Genomic DNA, 12,331 nt, shown 5'->3' with positions numbered 1-12,331 from the left:
CCTTCCTATTCTATCGAGTACACGTTTCTACAATATTAAGCTAACGTTGAACGGCTTCATCTTCAGTCCCTTTTTATCATTAACTGAGATTAACTCGTACTCAATTTTAATCCTTGTTCCCATCCGCTTACTAGAAAAGTGATTGAATATGAGAAATTTTAGGTTTTTTATTTCGTCTTAATTTCTCCCCCGTCTCATCATATATTAAACTTTGAATCTTTCATAAGAGATGACATGATTGAAATCAGAAAGTAAATAATAAACCGTAATTTATCAATGATGTATTAAAATACTAGAATTTTCGCATATAAACATAATGTGTAATTTGTTTCATGATTTCTACCTAAAGTGACGTAGGCGGATATATCGTGTTGCACACAAATTCGCGCGCAAGATAAAATATCGGATTATTACTTTTACGTGGGATTAAATTTCGTTTCGGCAGCCATTGTTTTCACGAGCTCGAGTGTGCTTCGTTATTCAAATGAGATTAAAAGCCCGGGGCCGAGTGGGAGCCGGTCTCGTTACAGTCGAGTGGCTAATCGTCGTTATGCGAAGATCGAAAGTAGCTCCATTGTACAAAAAAAGCTGCAGCATCCGCGAGTTTTACATACGTCGTCGAATTTTATCTTTTTCTGCCGGTATTACAAATAATATTGCAAAATAGAAATAACATGCTGATATCTCAAAATGTAAAACTAATTTTCTCAATGGAAGCGGATAAAAACTGGAACATTATTCGACCAATCTGATTAATATAAAAGGAAATGTGCACTTGACCGAACTCTGCACTTCGAGGACCAAGTCACGTGCACAGAGCGACAAGCGGCCAAAAGTACAATATAACTTACGATGCGCAATTGTTTTTGCGTAACGTAGGCGCGCTTCGTTATCCGAACGCAAACGGTATCCCGGAGACGGAAGTCCGATCTCTTTACGGTCGATCGGTCATTATAGAGTTGGGGATTGAGAGTGGCCCTATCCGGGGAAAACCACGCGTTGACCGATTTCAGCACGCGCGAGGGGACGAGAGAAGAGCCAGATTGTCACGGGGAATATGCCTTCGGGACATGTTCGCCCACAAAACGCAAAAAGGAACGGGATGGAAACAAGCTGGAGAATCTATGCAATCCGTTCGCATATACTATGTCGAATGACATAGAAAGAGAAAAAGAGAATAGCAGCAAGTGAGCGAGCGAGCAAGAGAGAGAAAGAGAGAGAGAGAGATTGGCCTCGTCAAGCGGTTTCAGGCTTGCCGATATTCCGGGCGCTTCTCGTCGACCCTTATGAAGCCAATTACACTTCGCCTCGCCAAAGGCACCCCACTTATATCCGCGCCCGACAGTTCCCGGGCTCTCTTGGAGCCGCGATCGGTTCCGCGGCACGTACTAGTTACATTAGATACCGATGTAAAAGCGATATACCTTATCCGTTATTCAACCCGCGATAGCCATGTACATGTATAATTTTACATTGTTATCCGAAGTGATTCTAAACCTGCTTCTTTCCAAACTTTCCTCGGCGAAGTGATTGCGCGTACATCAACTAAAATTGCAAGTTTTCTTGCACATTCAGCGGGAAAACAGGTTAATTGGTAATTAAAGTGGCAAATTATCGCTTAATTTTTGTCTAACAGAAGATAAAATTCTTTAGCAATATCTCTTCGTCTTTTGCATTGGAAAACAATCGAATAATGTGTTTTTAGAGAACAGTAAATTTCCAACGGAATGTGCCGCGTACAATCTCATTATCAATGTAACGCAGACTTGATCGATCGCAATTATGTAAAAATCAGATTGATATCGATACCGTTCATCCGCCGCCCATCCAGGATGAGTTACGCGGCGTTAAATTTCATCAACGACTGTTCTCTGGACGATCCTGCTGGCGTGTGCATTTCACTTCGTGTCGGGTGCTAGTTACAGAGGGTGCGGCCGCGCACGCTGATCAATGTTCGTTCTCTCGCCATGAAAGAGAGAAAACTCGACCTCCATCGCTTCGAGTGTTTGTACTGCAAACCTATGTGATATATTAAAAGCATAGCTTTCTTTTCTCGTTTAATCGCGCGCTTCTTTGATCTCGTCGTGATAATATTTAAGTATTCATCGGTGCGTGCATATTGCGATATAACGAAAACTGCAATAATTTGCAATATCTCTAACAATAATGATAATATTAATAACTTGTAATACTCGTAATGAAAAAAGAAACTGCTATTCTCTGCAAAATAACGGCACGCATATTATTCGCATTTGATCTTACTTCTGATAATAAGAGCTAAATGCAACTCTTTCATTTCATATATACAGTGTAAATAGTCTTTCCTTAATTAAAGACCATTATAAAAATGCGTCCTACAATGAAATGTCGCTTGTATTATAACGCGCGAATAGAGAAACCTCCGTGCATCCGCTCGTTACCGGTCTTAGTCGGTCTTTTCGCGATCTTACAGCGATTAAATTAAACGTCATCACTATAAAATTGGCCACGCTGCCGACTAATGATAGATTAAACGCATTATGACGCCGCTAATCGCGGAGACGAGATGGACGGCGGATTTATTCCTTGTTCTAACGTCGGCATTAATTTGCGGGAGGTTCGGCCTCCGTTGTCGACGAAATACAAGCGTAAGAATGGAAATGAAAAGAGATGACGGAAACATTTTCCGAAAAGGGCATCCAATAATGTACTTAACGATTCTACGCCACACGCTAAAAGAAAAATCTGAATATACAGGGTGTACTGAAACCACCAGATATCCTTTAAATCGCAGATTCTTTAGAAAATTTGATATTGAATAAAACAATGATATTAGATATTTTTGTTCCAGGTCTCACGAGAGCACCAATGTACCCCTTTTCGACGGGCCAGTACGCATACCCCATGCTTAGTCCGGAAATGACGCAAGTTGCTTCCTGGTAAGTGAAAACATATTTGTCGTTTAAGGAGAGAATTTTACTTTTTCTTTATTCTCTTGGTATGAAAAACAACATGAAAATAATGAAATGATAAAAGCAATTTAATGTAATACAATTATATTCCATGTTATTCTGCGATTGGTTACAATATAACGTAATATTATTTCAATTTTAATCAAACATATATTCAACTGAATGTGTGTGATGAGAGCAATATTCAATTTCGCGATGTAAACGCGTGCGCGACATCCATAGAACAAGAATCGTTTTACACTTCTGCGTGCGTGCCCGCGCGCGCGTGCGCAAGTGTGTGTGCGATACACACGTTATATTATATTTTATATTAATTACGCGTTAAATAATCGATTTGCGTTTCACAGTAACGCAAATGAAAAGTAATGGAGAGCATCGGATTTCGATCGCGCGCCGAAGTGATTCTTGGCGATTTTAAATCGCCCGACACTCAACGCAGATCGCATATCGCGAATTGTGCACAAAGGCTGTTAAATATTCATAAAAGTATCAGCAAAATACACGGGAAACGTTACACGACGGGCCTCCTCTCGATAAATTTTTCGCTTCAGAGTAAATTCTCTTTTAATGTAAAGTGTGCGGATTTGCATGATAAACGTCATCAGGATTTCTCTGGTTCAAAATATGCTCTCTCGTTAGCAACGATTCTCAAGTCTCACGGCTCTTAAAGGTGATTTTTTTTATCACTGGTTTCTGATGTTTCTCGCAATCGCGAAATTATCGAAAATCTTTAAGGGGATGCTGGACTGATTCTGCACCTTTTGCACTTTGTGCATCTAGAACTGTCAATTTATGAAGACACATGTGTAATACACAAATTATAAGACTTATGCGTACAGATTGAAAGTGTCTCACTGTTCGGACTAAATCAGAGAACGGCGTGGTATCATTGAAACTAAGTTTAGAAGCCTGAAAAGAAATCTATAGATTAAAGTTAATCGAAGTTGGTTAAAGTGGCCCTAAGAGCGGGGCGCGTGTCTAAAATTTATAATAAAATTATTTAGACACCAACACCCTGTCGCAACTCTTAGCCTTCTTATTCCTACGGATGTGTCTTTAAAGCAAAACGCACAAATAATCGCGATGCTCAGATGCCTATTGACATTCCGGTTGAGTTTTCTGAACAAATCTGGACATTGGATAGGTGTGGGCCGCTTTGGTCAGTCGTCCTCTCAGTTCCGGTCTATTACATCGGATACTGAACCTTGCCTCAACCTTATAGTCCTCATAGACGTCACCCTCTTTTCACAAGGAGACAGGTCCTTACGATCAGGTTTTCGCTCGAAGCCGCCGTTTCCCCTGCTCGTTATTTGCTTTACGCCCGAGTCGTCCCAAATTGCGATTTTCCACGGATGATTAGGTTCCTTCTTCTCAATTAGAAAAGGAGCCACAACATCCTTGCTCGCTCAAGACGAGCCTTACACCACACGGAACTGTTGGACGACATCGCGCGTACAAAATTTAGCTGTCGCATTTTTCAAGGGATGGCGTCCGTTCTCGAAAAGGAAAGAGCGGAGCGCGAGAAAAGGCCACTTGCAATAATGAGAAGGTCGGCGGCGTTTTTATTACGCCAAGTGGATGGAATTCTAGTCTCTGCGTTGCAATTCTTGCAATGGAAACGTGGACAATGTATTCGCGAAGAGACACAAACTAATTACTCTTACGAGAAGCACTGTTAATCACAATTAATTAACTGTATTGCTAATTGACACTAGGCAACTATTATCATTATTATTGCATTTTGCTAGACAAATTAGTTGCGATACCGTACTAGACTTACAGATGATGAAACTTTTGTTTTTAAGAAAAATCGAAATTAATATCAATGATTGATCAGTTGTTTGATTAATAAAGCAACTTAAATCTAACGATAGTTGCAATTATTTTTATTTTATTGCTTTCTCTTTTTTAATTGCTGAAAGCTGAACGTTTAAAGATTTTTATTTTTTACATTTTTTACACGTGATGCTACCGCACTTATAACATTTACTTTACGTACATTTTTACGAGTAGCAATTCTTGTATACACCCCTGTCAAAAAGTTCATACCATACGGATAGGACGAAACAGCCGATGTTGATGACTATGAGACGAGCGAAGTAATCAATTTCTTAGAAAATTTTTCATCCAAATATCGAGGACTCTCGTCCCTTTACAGCACGATAAAAACTTATGAATGAATGTTTGCAGGCACACACCGAGCATGTACCCCATCTCGCCGGCGAATGCCGGCTTCCGAAGTCCATATCCCACAAGTTTACCCATCACGAGTTCTAGTTTACCAAGGTTAGTACAAGTATTTGGTACCATCGATGAAAATCGCTTTCTCGCGTGTCTGTAATTCAACAAGTTTCGCCACCTTTTAGACGCAATTTTCCCCATTAAACTGTGTGTATGTGTGCTTCAACTTTTCAGCGATCTCTATCGGTTTTCACCGACGGGCCTTATGCCTCCGCACCCTGGCCTGAGTCCACACGCACACGCTCTAGCATCGCACGCGTTAGTGTCAGCGCCGAAGGCGGATCACTCCACCCTGGATCACAATCACAGGTTCGTTATTACTCTCAACTTCGTATCGCTGGCGACATCTGAACAGCCAGCAGCAAAGCTGACATCGATTATTCCCAGTCCAATATCCGATATCCCTTGTCCTTCCGCTCCGCGCGATAAACTTGCGAGATACATTGCGAACAAATTTCTCCAACTTTGGCATCACTCAACAAACGTTTAAAGCAATGACTTGTGAGCGATCCACGTTTACGTTAATGATCTAATGATCAATTATCATGACGATGACTATTATACATTTGATATACGAAGAAAAGAAAGAGGGGGGGGGGGGGTGGCAAAAAGAGACGCCATAATCTTTGAAACGATGCGGCGGCATAAACTTTCAAAGACAATTAATGAACTCACCGACTTGCCGCTTGGAACGCTTTTACCTGCCAGCACTTGCAGTACCATCGTGGATTAAATAATTTGCTAGGGGGTGAAAGTAATTTATAATACGTTGTGGGTCGTTTCTTACTCACACGTGAACAAAACAGCTCGTCGTCCACGAGTTGAAACAAATAGAAAAATTTTGTACGAAAGAAGGAACTTTCGTGCATTACATAGCTCAGTGGTCAAATTGGTAAGACCCTCGGCTAGAGTAAGGGAGGTCCAGCTGGAAAGCCAGGCTGAGGTACTATTTTTCGCAATAAATTTCTGCCAGTTCTAGTCGAACAATATTATCCGAAAGAATTGTAGTCTTGGCCGACGTTAAACGATATTCTCAAGTGACCACACATGCCTGAACATTTCATTGGATTAGAAGACGTGAAAACAATCTGTAGACTCGCAATTTCTTCATTAAGAAAACACCTTTGTGCAAAGTATAACGGAACGATTGAGAATATAGTCTTACATTGTGGAAACAAGACCACGGAAGCTTCGTTGCGATAGCTGCCAGATTACGTCGCGATCTACGTTACTGATCTACAGTTCACTCGCGAGAAGAACTCTATGGAGCGAATCAGTGGATAACTTTATCGCTAACTCGACATTATCGAATGGCACTCTACGAGGGTATCCCTGGCCATTCTGCAGACATTATCCATCGGATGACGTTCTGTAGAATCCTGCGAGAATCTTCCTGACCGCCCCACGATTGTATGCCGATTCAACCGTACCCCATGGGTTACGTAAGCGCCACGTGCTCGGGTAGAACTTGGCGATCGATAATAATACCCGAATAGCGCTGACAGCTGCAAGACGGGTCGCGTACCAACGCAGCGCGTCTGCTGATAAGGAAGCGTCGTGCCGAGGGTGAGATGGGGTAGTTGCGGCGCGAGGATCGTAGGGGGTAGCACGTCTCGACTACCCCGGAATGTTCGGCCGAACCCCTCGTCGGGGTTGCACCCTTCACTCCTTTGGTAGCCGAGAGAGCACGTACAACACTTATCGAATGATTCCCTCCGCACAGCGTCTGCGCCTGTTATTCCGACGCCGCCGCCGCCACCGCCGCCGCTGCCGCCAGTTATGTATTGATCATTACCCTCTTAAACAGATTTCTAATTTACATTAGTACTCGGGCGATCGCCCGCCCCGCACCCGCGCGCTTACAAAAACGCGCGGTACGGCGTACGCGCTTTGCTCTCTCCCTCTCTACATGTATAATACATTACGCGCAAGTGCGAAGCGTCACGAAGCTGACCAGCTGACGCATCCATGAAAGTGGTAGCGTCTCTTGGCGAATAAACCGTGAGGATGCTGCGTTTTGGCAGAGACAGATGAAGCGGAGGCAATTCATATTTTTACTTGAGAACGAAGACGATCAGTCGGCGTGAGTGCCAGAGTCCCAAGCCCGAAAAGTCAGCATCGACCGCAGAGCAAATACATGGGAATCGGACGTACAGTGTTTCTTGGCGAAGAACAGCGATACATCGAGGGGAGGGGGGGAGGAAATTGCTCCGAGCACAGCAAGTGGTCGCGACTGATCCGTCCTGCCAGGTCGCCGTACCGCCGGCGAGTGGCGGCAGGAGCAGGATATCCAGGTTGACGAGTGGTCGACGGCAGCGCCGCGACGACTCGCCAGAAAGGGAAGATTCGCAGCGGCACGTAGAAGAGGAAGGCCACGGAGAATGCGATATTCACTGCATATCCCACCCCCTCTCCCACCCCCCACGCGCTCCCAGAATTGTAGAACCGGCTGATGGTAGGGTTGTCTCTATCGCCGCGAGAGCCATGAATCGCGATGATGCCACCCATCCCGCGATGCCACCCTCGCGCGCAACCCCGCACCACCACTACCCGCCTTCCCTCCTCGCGCAATTCCCCCGGCCACCCCCAGACTCGCCGATAATCAATCGTCGTAACACCGGTCGGTGGTGATTCCGCTGACGCCAGAAACGAGCGCGTTTGAGACGAGCGCAGCGGAGAGTGGGAGAGAGATACGGAGTACCGTGCGCGAGAGGGAAATCCGGCGCGGAGGATACGCGAAGGCACGCCGTAGAGAAACGGAGGGAAGGCGCGCGCGAGGTGTCGACGTGTATCGGGGCTGGCGTGGAGTTTTCGTGCGGGCGTACAAATGTCACCGAGAAATTGAGACGGGAGGGTGCGTTCTCGCGACACGACGCGACGGAACGAGCGCGCTATAGTCGTCGGCGTCGGATGAGATAGACGGGGTGTTTGGTGGGCACATAGAGCCAACCCTCTGCTTGGCGGCGGCAGCGGCGGCGGCGGCGGCGGCGGCGGCGGTGGCGGCGGGAGGCGGGAGAGGAGAGGGTAAAGAGAGAGAGAGAGAGCAAGAGAGGGTGGCGAGAAGAGGGACGGAAGGCGCAGACAGGGACGGAGAGAGCGAGAGAGCGATATGACGAATGGGTGACCGTGGGATGCCGCCCCTGGAGACATTTCACCGCACGAATCGCCGGGTGACGAAGTCGCGTCAACGACTGACGCTGCCAGAGCGGCGGCGGGCGGGCGCGAGCGTGTAAATGAACGCGATCACCGAACACGGCCTAGAGGATGACGGTGGCATTAGGCAGGACGCCGTACGTGCGGACGACGCGCGGCAAACACGTACGTTTCGGGGGCTTCCGGCGGAGCGAGGCTGCCGCCAGCGTCTGACGGACCACCGCGGAGGAGCACGGCGCGTAAGTGTCGTCGTGTGCGCCACCACCGCGTACGTGCTGTTTACAACCCTCACCGGCTCACCTTACGAAGCCCCCGTGCTGTCGCTATAGCGCGAGCGATGTGAATGGAGAGTGGAAATTGTCGCGAGTGCCGCGCGCGGCTGGGGCAAATCCTGGGCGACAAACGGCCCGGAGTAACGGGCGAGGGAGACGAGGGTCTCTAAGACCCCGGTGCCATCGACAGTTGGTTTCCTCCGTGATAATTGACCTCTCGAACAGTATAACGCGGGCTTGACCGTATAGCGTGCGTGATCGCGTCGCGTTTAGGATCGTTCCATGGATCGATTTGGATCAGCTCGGCGGTGGGCCCGCGAGTAAGCACGAGGCAGTCCCGTATGTGGCGATGGAGCCAGCCGAGTGCCTGGAGCCGCTGAACTTGGTGATTAAAAAGGACGACACCGACGACAGCGGGCCGACCAGGACTGTGATCGGGGTGAAGATTGGGGAGGCGTCGATCGACGAGGAGGAGAAGGACGCCGTCGTAGCCGAGGAGAGCGCGATCGAGGATAACATGGCGATACTCCAGGACGCTGTCAAGTCCGCCGAGTCCGGCGGTTTACCAACCGCGGATCACAAACTCTTGACCGCGCTCTACGTAAGCAGTCTCGTGCAGATGTCGAACATGAGCGCGCCGCGCGGCATCGCGCCGCCGCCATACGGCGCCAGCCAGCAGCAACAACAGCAGAACTTTATGCAGCTGCTGGCGATGGTGGAAGCGCGGCATCGCATGTGGCAGCAGATGAATTGGCCGCTGCCGCAGAGCTTTCTGAGGAACCCGTTGACGCTACCGCCGACCGCGCCGTCCTACTTTGACGGCGCGACTGCGGCAACGACGCCGACTCCGACCCCGACGCCGACGCCGCCAAGCCTGACTGACCAGCTGTCCCAGAACTCCGCGCCGACCTACCCCTTGTCCTGCGCGAAATCCGAACCCCTCAATTCCGAGGTTAAACAGTCCTACTTCAATAAACGGTACACAATCGTTGATCGATCTCGGCTTTGCCGAATCAGCGTTGATCGCCTTCGAGAGACTCGCACTGAGCATTTTTCTTACGTGTGTGTTCCAGGTCAACGATAGAGCAGAAAAACTCCACGTCGTTACCTACGGACAATTCAAAAGCTCAGGACACGGGACAACAAAATAATCAAGGTAAGGATTCGCGGGCGAAATCGGTACGCGTGGATCTGCGAGAGCCTCAGCCGCTATCGAGGTGGATGGTTCATGTGACCTCTTGTTGTTGTTTCGACAGATAAAAAGAAACCCCATATAAAAAAGCCTTTGAACGCATTTATGCTGTATATGAAGGAGATGAGGGCGAAGGTTGTGGCAGAGTGTACCTTAAAAGAGAGCGCCGCGATCAACCAAATATTGGGAAGACGAGTGAGTAAACCTTCTGTTTAGACATTTTTCGAACTTGAAGAAACTGTTCTACATCAGAGTAGCAAATTCCGACTTGTCCAATTTAACGGTTCTTTTCCTTTGTCAAATGTATCGTAAGTTATCTTGCGCGAGAGTATACTCCGCTAACAAGATGGAGAAGCTGTTGGGTTACACTCGGGTAGTTGGTCAAATTTATTTTATTGCACTCTGATGTAATATTAACTAATATGTGCAGAAGCCAATATCTTCTCTTATCTCGCGACGGAAAAAGATTGTTCAACATTTCACGTATACATGTGTGTACGCGGATAGAAAGGGAGGGGGAGGAGGGTATAGAGACGGCGGTAAAAAGGAGAGAAATCTAATTCGTTTTCAAGCAGAATTTTTTTTCCCAGCCCAATTTACATTCAGCTTCTGCTCAAGTCTACATTTTCTCTATACCGAATTGATACATTTTGATATTGGCTGTGAAAAGCTTTCGTTGTTTCAATAACGTTCGAACGATGGAGAAAGAGAAGATATTGGCTAATCGTTTGTTAAAAATATTCTAGACGAGTTATCATTCTGAAGACGAGTACTGCATGTATCTTTAACGTTTTTTCTCGGACGAGTCGTCTATCGGGCTAACTAATCGGAGCTAAGTAACCGTACCTACTAGTATCTCAGTAAAAAAAAAAAATAGAGCATTGTAGGTGGGATCTAAGGAAATCTCAGATTCGCCTTGGTAGAAAGAACGCTGTGATAAAAGGGGAAGGGCCGAAGGGTGGTTTTTACGGGTCTCACGGGACACGTGACGAGTCTCGCACGAGTCAATGATAGACTTGTCCACTTGTCGCTAGTGGTAGATACCTAAGTTCGAGCGAGCGAGCGAGCAAGAGAGGGGGAGAGAAAGCGAGCGAGAGAGAGATAGAGAGAGAGAGAAAGGGAGGGAGAGATAATGGGGGACGGTGCACGGTGATAAGTACTGTGAGGCTGTGAATCTGTGAATCTGAATTTTGGGGGTATGACACGCAGTGGCACTCGCTAAGCCGGGAGGAGCAGGCGCGGTATTATGAGGCGGCCAGGCAGGAGCGCCATCTGCACCAGCAACGATACCCCGGCTGGAGTGCCAGGGATAACTACGGATATGGCAGCAAGAAGAAGAAGAGGAAGAAAGAGCGATCCGCAGATCCCACCGGAGGTACCACTTTCCAGTGCTAGAACAGCAGGCCCTTAATAATTCATTATATAATAATTGCTAGTATATACCTATACTGGTTGATTGAAACGATCAAAGTCTCTGTGCGTTTCTTTTTTCGTACGTTTCTTTTTTGTTTGCGTTACTTATTTATTTGTTTACTTGTTTATTATGATTTTCTGGCATTCAATCTTTTTTCGACGTGCAGGCTATATATATATATATATATATATATTTACGACATATATGTATATCTCTTGGATATTTATACATGTACATATATGCATATATGTATATTTTTTCGTTTTTCGAAACTGAATTGGATTGGATTGTCTGTGGGGATTGTGGAATGTGGCACAGCAAAGAACTAAAAAAAAGAAAAGTACAAAAATAAGAAACAAAAATGATGGAAGAAAATCAACGCGGATTCTCGCGGGCATGCAATGCAATCTCTTTTTTTTTATCTGGCCAAACTCCCTAAAGCGGTATTCGTTCTCCGGTGAACAAGAAGAAATGAGACGAGACAAATAATGACATCAATGATGCGATAACGAGAGCGAGAGTGAAATCCAAAGCCTTAGGTGCGGGATGTCTGGTAGAGCCCAGGGCCTGACCGGTTTTTTTTCTCTCCTTTTTTTGTTTTTCTTTCTCGCCACGGGGCGACATCTGCTCGTAGTCGCTTCCTTTCCAAGATGAACCGTGCTACGGTGATTTAACGAGAATTGTCCATCGGCGATGCCTCACCTCCTTCAAAATTTATTTCTTCTCCTTCTTCCGTTCTCCCATTCTCATAAACATCCACAATTCAACATATCTGAAATGAACGGGGCAGTTTACCCCCCTTATAATTTCAATGGCGCAACTCGTACATTGAGAGGAATTGAGGCAGGTGGCAAACGGAAATATACACTGGAGGAACATCTTGCGCTTGTTTTTACGAAGGATGTGTCCATATCGCCGAAAGGATTGAAAAACAGTGAAACCTAATTGAAACATGCAATGTAAATGCGCGATAATCGTCCGACCGCAGATTTGTAATTCTCAGTTTTTCAATCACGCTTTGACGAGGGAGAAATTAAATTAATAAACGAGAGAAAATTCTTTAGCTTACCGAAACGGTATATTATTGTGATATATATATATATATATA

General features: G+C 46.2%; 1 protein-coding gene across 2 annotated transcripts in view; it reads left to right on the top strand.

Annotated features, from left to right (window-relative positions):
- Positions 1-12,331, top strand: part of LOC105566494 — a 35,882-nt gene that overhangs the window by 9,456 nt on the left and 14,095 nt on the right. The window contains exons 3-8 of one of the 2 annotated variants that reach the window (XM_012020555.1): positions 2,831-2,918; positions 5,142-5,237; positions 5,367-5,501; positions 9,691-9,773; positions 9,874-10,004; positions 11,019-11,184. In XM_012020555.1, coding sequence (XP_011875945.1) covers positions 2,831-2,918; positions 5,142-5,237; positions 5,367-5,501; positions 9,691-9,773; positions 9,874-10,004; positions 11,019-11,184 — 699 coding nt within the window. The remainder of the gene's footprint in view (positions 1-2,830; positions 2,919-5,141; positions 5,238-5,366; positions 5,502-9,690; positions 9,774-9,873; positions 10,005-11,018; positions 11,185-12,331) is intronic. The other variant, XM_012020554.1, reaches the window with a different exon arrangement.

Source organism: Vollenhovia emeryi, unplaced genomic scaffold, assembly GCF_000949405.1.
Source record: "Vollenhovia emeryi isolate VEMERY1.0 unplaced genomic scaffold, V.emery_V1.0 DF939144.1, whole genome shotgun sequence".
In the NCBI taxonomy this organism is placed as follows: Eukaryota; Metazoa; Arthropoda; class Insecta; order Hymenoptera; family Formicidae; genus Vollenhovia; species Vollenhovia emeryi.
Note: the sequence above shows the minus strand (reverse complement) of the source record. Positions and strands in the feature narration are given on the sequence as shown.